At 40.1% G+C, this 13243-nt stretch overlaps 1 protein-coding gene across 1 annotated transcript; it reads left to right on the forward strand.

Moving 5' to 3' along the window:
• Positions 1-3831: 3831 nt before the first annotated feature.
• On the forward strand, positions 3832-11660 carry smfn (small fragment nuclease). Its single transcript, XM_063488232.1, has 7 exons — positions 3832-4038; positions 4292-4375; positions 4454-4531; positions 7074-7185; positions 7800-7908; positions 8399-8452; positions 10662-11660. Exons 1-7 carry the CDS (start codon positions 3844-3846, stop codon positions 10777-10779), a joined length of 750 nt encoding a protein of 249 aa, XP_063344302.1. The 5' UTR covers positions 3832-3843; the 3' UTR covers positions 10780-11660.
• The last annotated feature ends 1583 nt before the right edge of the window (positions 11661-13243 follow it).

Below are 13243 nucleotides of genomic sequence, written 5' to 3' on the forward strand. Positions count from 1 at the left end.
TGATTACAAATTGTTAGCTCATGTCTATGCCAACAGATTAAAAACAGGAATAACTCAAATAATAGATGAGGCACAGTCAGCCTTTATAAAAGGACGTCATATCCATCATCATACCCATTTAGTATTAGATATGTTGGATTACAATCATTTAATTCCTCATGATAGCCTTATTTTATTTCTTGATTTCTTTAAAGCTTTTGATTCTTCGGAGCATAATTTTTTATTTAAAGCTCTGGAGGCTGTGGGTTTTGGTCCCAGATTCGTTAGTGTAGTGAAAATGTTGTACAGAGATATAACAAGTAGTATTGCACTCAATCAAGGGTTTTCTAATAGTTTTAAAATTAATCGTGACATTCGGCAGGGATGCCCTATTTGCCCGTTATTGTTTATTGTTGCAGCAGAAATGCTTGCCATTTATATCAAACTCTGTTCAGATCTGGAAGGCATAAACATTCTTGATAAAGAATTTAAAATTAGTCAATTTGCTGATGACACTGCCTTATTTCTAAGGAATGTAAATATGGTCTCTACTGCAATTAATAAAATCCTTTCATTCTCAAAAGCATCCGGCTTAACACTAAACCTTAAAAAATGTGAAATCTTATCTGTGCACAGCTGTAATCAAAGTACTATTAACAATATTCCAGTAAAAGAGGAGGTAAAATACCTTGGTTTAATAATCAGTAAAAATATTAATGATCGAGAGAATAATAACATAACTCCTAGATTAAATGTAGTTAAAAAAATATTTAATCATTGGCTAATTCAATTCAATTCAATTCAATTTTATTCATACAGCGCCAAATCACAACAAAAGTCGCCTCAAGGCGCTTTATATTGTACAGTAGATCGCACAATAATAGATACAGAGAAAAACCCAACAATCATATGACCCCCTATGAGCAAGCACTTTGGCGACAGTGGGAAGGAAAAACTTCCTTTTAACAGGAAGAAACCTCCGGCAGAACCAGGCTCAGGGAGGGGCGGGGCCATCTGCTGTGATTGGTTGGGGTGAAAGAAGGATAAAGACATGCTGTGGAAGAGAGACAGAGATTAATAACAGATATGATTCACTGCAGAGAGGTCTATTAACACATAGTGAGTGAGAAAGGTGACTGAAAAGGAAAAACTCAATGCATCATGGGAATCCCCCAGCAGCCTACGTCTATTGCAGCATAACTAAGGGAGGATTCAGGGTCACCTGGTCCAGCCCTAACTATATGCTTTAGCAAAAAGGAAAGTTTGAAGCCTAATCTTAAAAGTAGAGATAGTGTCTGTCTCCTGAATCCAAACTGGAAGCTGGTTCCACAGAAGAGGGGCCTGAAAACTGAAGGCTCTGCCTCCCATTCTACTTTTAAATACTCTAGGAACAACAAGTAGGCCTGCAGTGTGAGAGCGAAGTGCTCTAATAGGGTGATATGGTACTACAAGGTCATTAAGATAAGATGGGGCCTGATTATTTAAGACCTTGTATGTGAGGAGCAGGATTTTGAATTCAATTCTGGATTTAACAGGAAGCCAATGAAGGGAAGCCAATACAGGAGAAATCTGCTCTCTCTTTCTAGTCCCTGTCAGGACTCTTGCTGCAGCATTTTGGATTAACTGAAGGCTTTTCAGGGAGTTTTTAGGACTTCCTGATAATAATGAAGTACAGTAGTCCAGCCTGGAAGTAATGAATGCATGAACTAGTTTTTCAGCATCACTCTGAGACAGGATATTTCTAATTTTAGAGATGTTGCACAAATGGAAGAAAGCAGTCTTACATATTTGTTTAATATGTGCATTGAAGGACATATCCTGGTCAAAAATGACTCCAAGGTTCCTCACAGTGTTACTGGAGGCCAAGGTAATGCCATCCAGAGTAAGAATCTGCTTAGATACCATATTTCTAAGATTGTCAGGGCCGAGTACAATAACCTCAGTTTTATCTGAATTATTCATTCCTGCAGTTTAACTAATTGGTGTGTGTTACCTGGCTTCATGGATAGATAGAGCTGCGTGTCATCTGCATAGCAGTGAAAATTTATGCTATGTCTTCTAATGATGCTGCCTAAGGGAAGCATGTATAATGTAAATAGAATTGGTCCTAGCACTGAACCCTGTGGAACTCCATAATTGACCTTAGTGGGTGAAGAGGACTCTCCAATTAAATGTACAAATTGGAGTCTATTAGCTAACACTAACATGTGATTTATCCATATTAGGTCGTATCTTACTGTCTAAAGCAGGACTTTCAAGACTCATATACCCCTGTTATTCAATTTTTACATCTCCTAAAATGATTAAACTGTCCAATTCTATTATATTCAGCTTTATCTGGAAGAATAAAACACATTATGTACGCAAATCACAATTAGTTAAAGACTATGAAAATGGGGGCTTGAAAGCTTTAGACTTTGAATCCATTATTGCTGCGTTCAGGCTCAGATGGATAAAAGACTGCATTTCCTATCCTCAATCTATGTGGTACCATATTCCAAACAAACTCTTTAATAAGATCGGGGGTAGATTTTTTGCTCAGATGTGATTATGAAATATCTAAGATTCCTCTTAAGTTGTCTAGTTTCTATAAGCAAGCTTTGAATTTTGGGAAACTAATTTTCACCCACAATTTTTCACCTCACAATTCTGTGTTGTGGAATAACAGGGTCATAGTCATCAATAAGAAGTCCTTATTTAAATCAGACTGGTATGATAGCGGTGTATGTTTTGTTGTTGATCTGCTTGATAAAAACAGAAACTTGCTATCTTATGAAGAATTTATTGATAAGTATAAAATAGACATTTCATTTAATAATTATAATAAGGTTTGTAAAGCACTACCCACACCGTTGTTAAATCTTATCGTAAATACTTTAAAGTATTCACTAATAAGAACATACTTACCTTCACTGACGATAGGTAATACCTCAATAAAGGACAAACAATTTAATAATAAGTTAATCTCTAATACCTTTAAGCAAATAGTATATATATTCTGTAACTATAATGTCAATGTCAGACATGACCTTGTTAGCATGTTGAAAGAAAAGTCATTTTCTTTTTACCTAAAATACCCATTTGCACCTAAAATGAAAGAAACACACTTCAGAATCATATCTGGCATTTATCCAGTTGGAGAATTCCTGTATAAAAGGTTTAATTTTGAGGCCGGCTCTTGTGCTTTCTGTTCTTCCGATCCAGAAACACTAGAGCATCTATTTTTCACTTGTCAGTATGTTGATGCTTTTTGGTTTGAAATACACTGTTGGGTTTCACTCAGAATTTCCAATATACCTTCCTTCACATCTAAGGATGTTCTTTACTTTATGGACAATCTGGATTCTGAAATCTCAGATGTTGTCAATTTTGTAATAGTGCTGTGTAAGTTTTTTATTCATTTATGTAAGTGGAAGAATGCCTCTCCTATGTTTACCGTCTTCTTGAATTACTTTTGTCAATATTTAAGTCACTTAAGCTTATTTCAAATATGAATAAAAAAAACTGCTGTACTATACTGTAAAATCACAAAATACTTGCTATTCTAATTTTCCTGCCTGTGTTAAAAGGTCTATGTTCCTTATTACTTTACCGTAGAAACTTTTATTTTCTCCCTGTAAAGTTATAATGACTTGCTTCACCATCTTTATAATGTAAATTGTTACAGTTCTGGTCTGTTTCCTTGACTTGTTTTGTATTTCTTTCAATAAAAAAAACAAACAAACAAACCTGGACTTCCGTAGTGATCTTGATGGCTGTACACGTACATCCACACCAGCAGGTGGCAGTAATGCAGCAGTTCGTTGCTGAAGTGTCCGTTTGAAAAGTTTTCTTATGGCAACTAAGACCGGAAGTGGGCTCAGCATGCCGGTGTGCTCGCGCAGTTCGGCATGGGTGCTCGCTACATTCAGCAGGAGTCTGTTCGCGCCGTCTTTCGGAAAGGCAGCGCTTAGCCGGCCAGGAAGTCCGCTGTTAGCACCAGCCGCAGGTCAGGCATCAACAAGAGGCAGCATGTCAGCCACGGGCATGTCCCAGAGAATGGTGTGGGTGGACCTGGAGGTGAGTCACGTGTGGGAACTGTGGTTATTGCTACAACGCACTAAACGCTTTGCTTAGCCGTTGAATGTAACGGTAAGCTGTGGAACTAGATGGCGCATATAGCGCTGGATGCTGGAATAGTAGTGTGAAGTGTCCAACGAGCTGTAGGCAGTCCACGCAGGAACATGGCACACGGGTGTGCAGACTTGAGCTGCTGTTCTCAATCTGTCTGTGCTGTTTATAATGACAACTACGTCTCTCTGTGTGTGTGTAGATGACAGGGCTGGACGTCGAAAAGGACCAAATCATTGAAATGGCCTGCCTCATTACAGACTCTGACCTGAACATCCTGGCTGAGGTAATGTGAACGTGAACACTGGAGCCTCTGCTCTTCTCTCTGTCATACAAGTTCAAGGCAGCTGTTGTTTTTCTCCAGGGGCCAAACTTGATCATTAAGCAGCCCGACGAGCTACTGGAAGGGATGTCAGAGTGGTGTAAAGAGCATCACGGAAAGGTAAGCTGGCGTTTGTTCAGGGGCTCATACCACTGGGCATTAATGTCCAGTAAAGCAGAAATACAGATTGTTTTTCTACGCGTCTGTCAAAAGTCTGTGCTGGAAAGCACCTCTGCAAGAAAGCAAACTAATCTAGAATGCTAATGGGAACATGCAGCTCCTTACAACCATGGCCTTTAAACCATAGTGTGAGCACAAATGTTCCCGGCTCCTACACTCTTATGAGTCTCTGAATCAGTCTCTTCTTATTCATCATAGAGATTGTGCAAACGTATGTTCTTTCTGCTGGTTGCACTGTGCCATTTGAATGCTTCCTGGGTCAAAAACACTGATACTAAAATTAATATCAAATGAAGATAGTTGCATCAGTATCAGGCTATGTCCACGCGTACACGGGTATTTTTGAAAACGGAGATTTTCTGTTTCGTTTTAAAAAATAATCCCGTCCACACGTAAACGCAGAAATGAAGGAAAACGCTGCTAGGAACATGCCAAAGCAACAGGTGGCGATATATTCCTAACCGTGTAGAAATGTTGGCCAATCAGAAGTCTAGAAGCCTCGGTGGGAAATAGTAAACAAAGATGGGGCATAGAAGCAGAACCGAGTCCTATATGTGGAGGGACAGTAACTGTGTGTGTATGTAAGCATTTAAACACTGCAGAGAGTACAATTAACAGTAACAGTATTATAGAAATTCATTTCACTGAAACAATAACGTGGCGCACAGTGTGACATCAAAAAAGGCGCACACCTTTGACACTGCGTTTTCTCCGTTTTCCTCGTCCACACGTAAATGCAAAAACGGAGTTTTCGAAAATCTCCACCCTGGCAGGCGTTTTTAGAAATCTCCGTTTTCAGTGACCGAAAACGCCGTTTACGTGTGGACGAAAGGTGCAAACGCATAGAAAAATCTGCGTTTTCAAAAACACCCGGGTACGTGTGGATGTAGCCTCAGTGCTAACAGTGACGTCTTTGCCTCCTCCAGTTTGACACGCACACACACAAAAGTTAATCTTAAATACTGTAACTGGAAAGAATTGGTTGAAAACTAAGAAGTTAACATTTTCAAAAATTGCCTCATCATTACATGTGTTTTCACAGGACGGGGTCAAATCTTCCCCACGATAATGATATCGAGTGTTTTTTAGTGGTGCTTCGGATCGGATCACGGTTTTAAGTCACGGACCGGATCAATTTTCGGATCAGTAAAAAAAGAAAAAAGACAAAAATTTAACATTTACTTATTGAAGTATTTTTTGCCTGTTAAAAACATTAAACTCTAGACTCATTCCACGCAATTATTAAAAAAAAATTATGGTACAATATAGGGCAGTACAGTCAGTACAGTATCTACCACTCTACCACTCAATTCAATTTTATTTATAAAGCGCCAAATCACAACAAAAGTCGCCTCAAGGCTCTGCTATCACTTCCAACATAAATGAAGACAGGAAACTAAACAGCAGTGATGTTTGTAGGGTTACTGAAGTTGGGCTAGCTGGTATATAATGATGTGCTACGTGATCGCTAGCGACACAGCTATGTTAGCATAAACACAGTGAAACTGGAGGATGAACGCTAACTTTTTTTCACTGGTTAAAAGTTAACGTGAGGGTTCCTGATGGTTAGAGACAAATGCAATCGCATGGCAGGATGCTGTAAACGGACCAAACTTCAGTCAGGAGAACAACTGAGATAATCCATCCACAATACGAGGTTAGTCATTAATATACTGCTGCATGGGCTGTAGTTACATCGCAAGGGTTTAAAAACTGAGAGAGGCCGACAGTGATCACTGACTGTTTTTAGGGGCTTGTTCAGATTAAACAGAACAAGATAGAAAACATTAAAACGTTAAAAACACAACAGCCTTAATAAACACAGAGTTGTTTGGACTGAAGCAGGGTTCATACGTCATCACTTAAGGACCAGGTTACCAGTGTATGAACTTTACTATCGTTACATTCAGGTGACAAAGTCCGCATACTTAACTCCAAGGTTTGACGTATCCGGACCCAAAACAAAATCTTCTGATCCTCTGTAGCTCTTAAAATGAGATAAATGCAGCTTTGCACAAGGGCATGACACGTGACACCATGTCAGACTAACGTTGAACCAGAATGTAGACAGTGTGTGAATAATGAAGTCTCCCTTTGCTGCTTCAGTAGGTATTAAGAGGTTAAGTAGCACCAGGTGCTGCTAATCAATGGACTGATTAATCAGAAGTTTTGACATTTTGCTGGTCTGGACATCAGCAATGATCTTACAGAAGCAGTTGGTGCGACCCATCAAATCATTTAAGGTTCATCATTTTACAGTGAGAAAGATTCAGGGAGGTGCAGACAGTTACCAGTTTTCCAAGAAGTTAATGTTATTGTAACCTCAGGTTGTGCAACACTGAGAGAAAACCCAGACACAGCAGTTCAGATTTTAGTATTTGTGCTCACATGCCTGCTTTTCCTTTCCACTTTACTGTTGTCTTGTTTGAACGATGAGGCGTGTTTTAAAGTAACAAAGTCTGTTGGTGTAATTGTGTCTTAGTCAGGACTGACCCAGGCTGTACGGGACAGTAAAATCACCCTGGAACAAGCAGAGTATGAGTTCCTGTCCTTCGTCAGACAGCACACACCACCTGGACAATGTCCCCTTGCTGGTAAACTCTGATCTTTCTGTTCATGTCCTCAGAACCAAGACCTGGGCACAAAGTTATGATTCTGCATGTCTGTCTGTGGTACTGTGTGGGAGGCTGGATTATGCCAAGCATCTCTGTAATGTCTCTCCGGTGAAGCTACAGGAGCTCGAGGAGAGCCAATCATCAGCTTAGCTTTCCTAATTGTCCGAGGTTTCCATTTGGGTAGCTGTGATTACTCTAATTAGATCAGGGATGGGGAACTCCAGGCCTCGAGCGCCTGCAGGTTTTAGATCTCACCCTGGATCAAATGTTCATCACCAGGCCTCTGGAGAACTTGAAGACATGTCGAGGAGGTCATTTAGCCATTTAAACCTGCAGGACACCGGCCCTGGAGGCCTGGAGCTCCCCACCCTGTGTTAGATAATGCACAGCGAGGTCATGAAAGTGATTAACATGCTGAGTGTGAAAGGACTGACTCAGGTGTCAGTGTAGGTGATCTGTTTCTTCTGCTTCACCCTCCTCATACTGGAATCAAAGCTCAGACTGTAGATCATGTGTGTAACAGCAGCAGCAGCACATGTGCTGGTGTCAGTGATTGGCTTGAGGAGTCATGCTTGTGATTTGTTGTTCTGCAGGTAACTCTGTGCATGCAGATAAGAGGTTCCTGGACAAGTATATGCCACAGTTCATGTACCACCTTCACTACAGAATCATCGACGTGAGCACCATCAAGGAGCTTAGCAGGCAGGTGACTTTAGGAGATGTAAACTGTGAGAGTTGTTGCAGCCAGGCCGCTTTGCATGAGCTGACCTCAGAATAATCTGCCACATCTGTCTCTCAGGGTGGCGTCTCCATGTGGAGAGCCACTGTTAAACACTGTTGGTCACAGGGAGTGTGGGTGGGGTGGGGGGGGACTACGCCCATAAACATGAATGTTTATTCATTTCTAATTTCCATTTCCTAATCAAACCCTTTATAGAAATGAATGCCCACAGATTCATTGCTCAGGTATTTTAGAGTTTACAGTGTTTGCCATTGAGACAAGCCGCACTCACTCACGTGGTTTCTCACTTTGATGTGAACTAAAGTTGTGAGAACCGTTTACTGCAGTTAATGCGCCGCTGCACATCATGGCAAAGAAAAGGTTGCATGGCATTTTCATCTGCATGCTGCCCATACATGAAAATCGTAAATGCATCAGTACGATTGACTTTCTTTCTATAAACACTTTCAGACGCTGGTTTCCAGAAGAATACAAAATGGTGCCTCACAAGAAAGCAACACACAGGTAAATAAAAAGAAAGCTGCATCAACATATGAGCCAATGAGCTTCAGTTTTATTTATACAGCATCAAAACCTAACAACAGTCGCCTCAAGGTGCTTTAGATTGTAAGGTAGGCCCTACAGTAATACAGAGAACCCCAACAATCAGAAAACAGTTGACATCGGGAAGGAAAAACTCCCTTTTAACAGGAAGAAACCTTTAGCAGAACCTCCGGTTGGGGGCGAGGCGACAAAGACAGGATGAAGACATGCTGTGGAAGAGAGCCAGAGATTAATAACAAGTATGATTCAGTGCAGAGAGGTCTATTAACACATAGTGAGTGAAGAAGAAACACCCAGTGCATCATGGGAATCCCCCAGCAGCCTACGTCTATTGCAGCATAACTAAGGGAGGATTCAGGGTCAGCTGGTCCAGCCCTAACTATATGCTTTATCATAAAAGAAAGTTTGAAGCCTAATCTTAAAAGTAGAGATAGTGTCTGTCTCCTGAATCCAAACTGGAAGCTGGTTCCACAGAAGAGGGGCCTGAAAACTGAAGGCTCTGCCTCCCATTCTACTTTTAAATACTCTAGGGACAACAAGTAGGCCTGCAGTGTCAAAGCATGAGCTCTCTATAAGAGAGAGTGAAGATTGCACCTGATTATTGAAGATCTTGGATGAGATGTTGAACAGAAATAGTGTACAGCCAACTTTTCTCTTCCTCTAAAATAAAATGTGTCTGTGCTTTTGTTTAATCTAACTTCATGTTTAACAGCACTGCTGTACTCAGCAATGAACTCCTGTATACTGTAAATATGTTATACTGTCACTGTGACAAACAGCCTGATGAGATCCATGCACCAATGAAGCTCTGAGCTCGGTCTGCTCTCACCATGAATCCAAGTGTTTTTACGCTTTATGTTTCCACTGTATCCTGTCCAGCAGTGAAAAAACACTGTTGTTTAGATCATTCTTAACTTTTTACTGTTTATCAGCTGTGCTGGCTTCATCAGTCTGCACATCACCTTTACATTAGTGCCAGTCAGACTCTGTGAAAGCCACGGCAGCATTAGGCAGAGCCGCGAGCAGGGGAAGTATTATGCACTATATGTGATATTCAACAGCAGATTAAGTGACGTGTTGCAGGAGGTCAGAGTTCTTTTACTGTGACTTCTGGTAGCTTCAAAGGTCAGGTCCTGTATGTAGAAAAGCATCTATACAGACCAAACTTTGAGAAAAAGATTATTTAACTGTTTAGCTCACTGCATCTGACTGGGTGATGGCTCATCTGCCTGAAGGGAAGCAATACAAGCTACTTACTCCTGTCCATTGGATGCAGGGTGATATGTAAAACCTGCAGGACACCGGGCCTCGAGGCCTGGAGTTGAACCCCCCTGGTGTAAAGCTAGTTACACAGATGCTGTATTGGGTTTAGCTTGGTCCTGCTGAAATATGGAAATATGAAAAAAGACATCATTGTGGGAGCATATGCTGCTCTAAAACCTGTACAGTGAGGGGAAAAGTATGTGATCCCCTGTTAAGGTTGCACACTTCCTGAACTCAGCAGTCAAACAAAGCACAGAGGACTTTCACATTTCTACCACAGGTGCATCTGTGAGGAGGGTGAGGGGTAGCACTGGTGTTCATTCTCAATGAGGACAATAAAGACACGTCCTCATAAGGACAGAGATTCATATTGCTGTGTGGTAATTATGAAATGCATCTTGGGCCATAGTGATGAAGGAACATGGACATAATGAAACTATGGGGAAGCAACCTCGTGCGTTACTTGTTGAAAAGTGTAACGGCCCAAACACATTACTCTGAACTGTTGTAATATATTATTTTGTGATAATAATAATAATTTCAGTCTATTATGTGATGTTAGTGGACTATTACACAGTCCAAAAATGGAAAAGGCCTCCACAGCCTAATCTTCAGACTTTGCTGTTCATATCGCTTTTTTAGACATGAAGCTGACATTCTGATAGGTTAATGGAAAGCAATTCATGTTTTTTTGTAAATCTTCCACCATAAATACAAGTTTAAACAAACATGCAGCCTGAGCTCATTTGCAAAGTGTTTGATGCCCTTCACAGGGCATGGAGCTGAGTTTTTAGGTGGGAGCCACCTTTGCAGAATCTTGTTTTAATCCTGGAATGAAGTGTGTATGTGGAGGCGAATGTAGAAATATCCACAATGGTAAAGTTAAAATGGAGGTTTTCTTCTTTAGAGCGTTGGAGGACATCCGGGAGAGCATCAAGGAGCTGCAGTACTACAGAGCCAACATCTTCAAAGCATCAGAGAAGAATCGCACGATTGTTGAAAATGGAGGCAGCAGTATGAGTTAGCACATAGAATGAGAATATAGTCTTCAGTGTTATTATCGTATTGCCATCGGTTTTCATTTGTGCACTTGCGAATGCTCAATAATCCTTTGTTAGAATATTGTTAGTGGTAAGTTTAAAGGTTTCATTGAAAGAAGCAAGCAGCAGTTGGTTTTTTGTTTTTCTTTTCAGGAGAAATCCTTTTTTCCAAGTTCATGATAGTGATCTTTGGTAGATTGGATTTTTGTGTTAATTGAGACAGTGTCTGATGCAATTTTCAATTGTTCTTGTTTTGAAAGTGAAACCAAATAAATCTGGTTGTGCCTGTGGAAAAACTTCTTGTTTCCTTACTGTCATGTACCACATGATGCAGAAAATGGGAGCAACTATAACAGAAAATACCCAAATATTTGTTTATCCATTTCAAGTTCTTTATTTTGAATGTGATGTGGTGCAGATAACTGGAAATGCAGTGCAATGACATGTTGGAATATTTAACATTTTGTCTAAGTGAAGTGACGGACGTGAATGTTACAAACTCAAACGTCTTCATACTGTTACGTTTCTAACAGTACAGTAGTTTTATTTTCTAATCATTTGTTTGGAGCCTTTATTGGACAGTGGCAGCAAAGGGCCACTGTGGGTCAGATTCAAATCCAGCCCATGTAGCATGTGGTCGCCTGCTTACTGAGCTAAACTGGCACCCATATAGCAGATTTGAAAAGTCGTTGTGTCATTGCTGACTGGTGACGTGGGTTCAACATAAATGGAAATGTGTTACTTGTTTGAGTCAGTAAGTCAAAGCTCATACACAGTATGCAAAGAATGTACAGCAGGGTGGTGTTAGCTTAGATGGCAGAGTACAACTTGGTTTAAACTGATTTAGATGAAGTGCAATGTCTTTGAAAGTGTAAGAGAATCTTTTGAATAAATGGAAAATGCTTCAAATCAAGACCAGTAAGTTACAAATACCTGACTTTAAATTCAGTGCACAGTATGTCCTATTATATAAACCTGTGATGTTTGACAGCCATTGCATTGCAATCCCTTGTAGCAGCTCTGCCATGAATTCTTTACATTTTAGTTTTTTGTTGACATTTTAAAAATGTTCATTTTAATTTATGTTTATTTTTGAGGTAATATCAAAATCCTTCAAAGACAGCAATCTTATCAATGCCTCTAAGGCTTTATTTGTTAAGTTACATTGTAGCCATTCTCTTTGGTCTTGTCCAAAGGACATTGTTCCAGCGTGGTGTTTTTTACCACCTGTCATACTGGGTTTGGTTTGCCAAGCTGCATTATTCTTCTGTATAACCCCTCCCAGATTGATGGGTAGCAGAAATTGCTTCTCTAAGATCATTGTTGATGTCCAGACCAACAAACTGCCAGAGTATTAACTCAAATACTTTGGTATTAGTGATGGGATTTCCGGCTCTTTTTAGAGAACCGGCTCTTTCGGCTCGACTCACTAAAAAGAGCCGGCTCTTTCGGCTCCCAACCGGCTCTTCAGGTTGTTTTGTTGCTTTAATTAATTTATTATTAACAACAATACAAAATTATGGACAAAAGGAATTACTAATGTAAAAATATATACAGTAGCCCCTAGAGACAAAGCACGTACAAACTCCAAAACACATTTCTAGCGTTAACTGAACTTCCAAAACAGAGCTACCTAGATCACTTAAATTACACAATTGAAAGCATATGTGTATTGTTTGTGTATTTATACACAAGCACTCATATATATTCAAATAATTTAAAAAATGTTCATTTACCTGTTACTACCACACACCAAATCAGGTCGTTGGTACTTCCTGGCTTGTGTAGCCACTAGGTAACAAAAGCTCAACACTGCGCCCTAGCATCCTGGAGCACTTCTGTTGTGTTTTGTACGTGTTTTAGAGTTTGTACGTGCTTTGTCTCTAGGGGCCACCGTAAATATACTTTTATTTATTCACTCCACATAAAATGTAATAAATAAATCATATAATACAAAAAACAACTATTCACATTTCAACTTTAACTATTTAAATTTTCAGCTTTTTCCTTTTAAACAAATTTAAAGTGAAACAACACAAAACACTGTAAACCACAACACAATTAAATATAAATTAAAATATGAAAACAAAAAGCAGATGCATATTCTCTGTCATATGGGCCTGCATGAATAAACTTTCTGTATCATTTATCATCCGCAACTGAAAATAGTTGTGGATGATTACTATACCTTTCTAATGTGACGTTGTTGTCCCTGGCTCTCTTTCTCTCTCTCTCCCTCCCGCTCTGTTCCTGTGCTACTGAGAGTGTAACTACCGCCCCTCCCCCCTCTTCCCAGCGCAAGCACAAGGCTCGCGTGCGGAGTGAAGCAGAAAAAAAGTGCGAGAGAGAGAGGGTGAGAGAAAGAAAAAAAAAACACGGCTCCCAATAAGGAGCCGGCTCGCGTCGTTCACTTCAAAGATCCGCCTCTAAGAGCCGTTTTGTCATTCTC

This window comes from Pelmatolapia mariae, linkage group LG10_11, assembly GCF_036321145.2.
Source record: "Pelmatolapia mariae isolate MD_Pm_ZW linkage group LG10_11, Pm_UMD_F_2, whole genome shotgun sequence".
Classification (NCBI taxonomy): Eukaryota; Metazoa; Chordata; class Actinopteri; order Cichliformes; family Cichlidae; genus Pelmatolapia; species Pelmatolapia mariae.

What these genes read in the sequence shown, in the direction of transcription:
- smfn (XM_063488232.1), top strand. Translation starts at nt 3,844, where the DNA reads ATGCCGGTGTGCTCGCGCAGTTCGGCATGGGTGCTCGCTACATTCAGC. An exon ending in TGGTGTGGGTGGACCTGGAG is followed by an intron (nt 4,039 to 4,291) that starts GTGAGTCACGTG and finishes GTGTGTGTGTAG; the next exon opens with ATGACAGGGCTGGACGTCGA. An exon ending in TGGACAATGTCCCCTTGCTG is followed by an intron (nt 7,186 to 7,799) that starts GTAAACTCTGAT and finishes GTTGTTCTGCAG; the next exon opens with GTAACTCTGTGCATGCAGAT.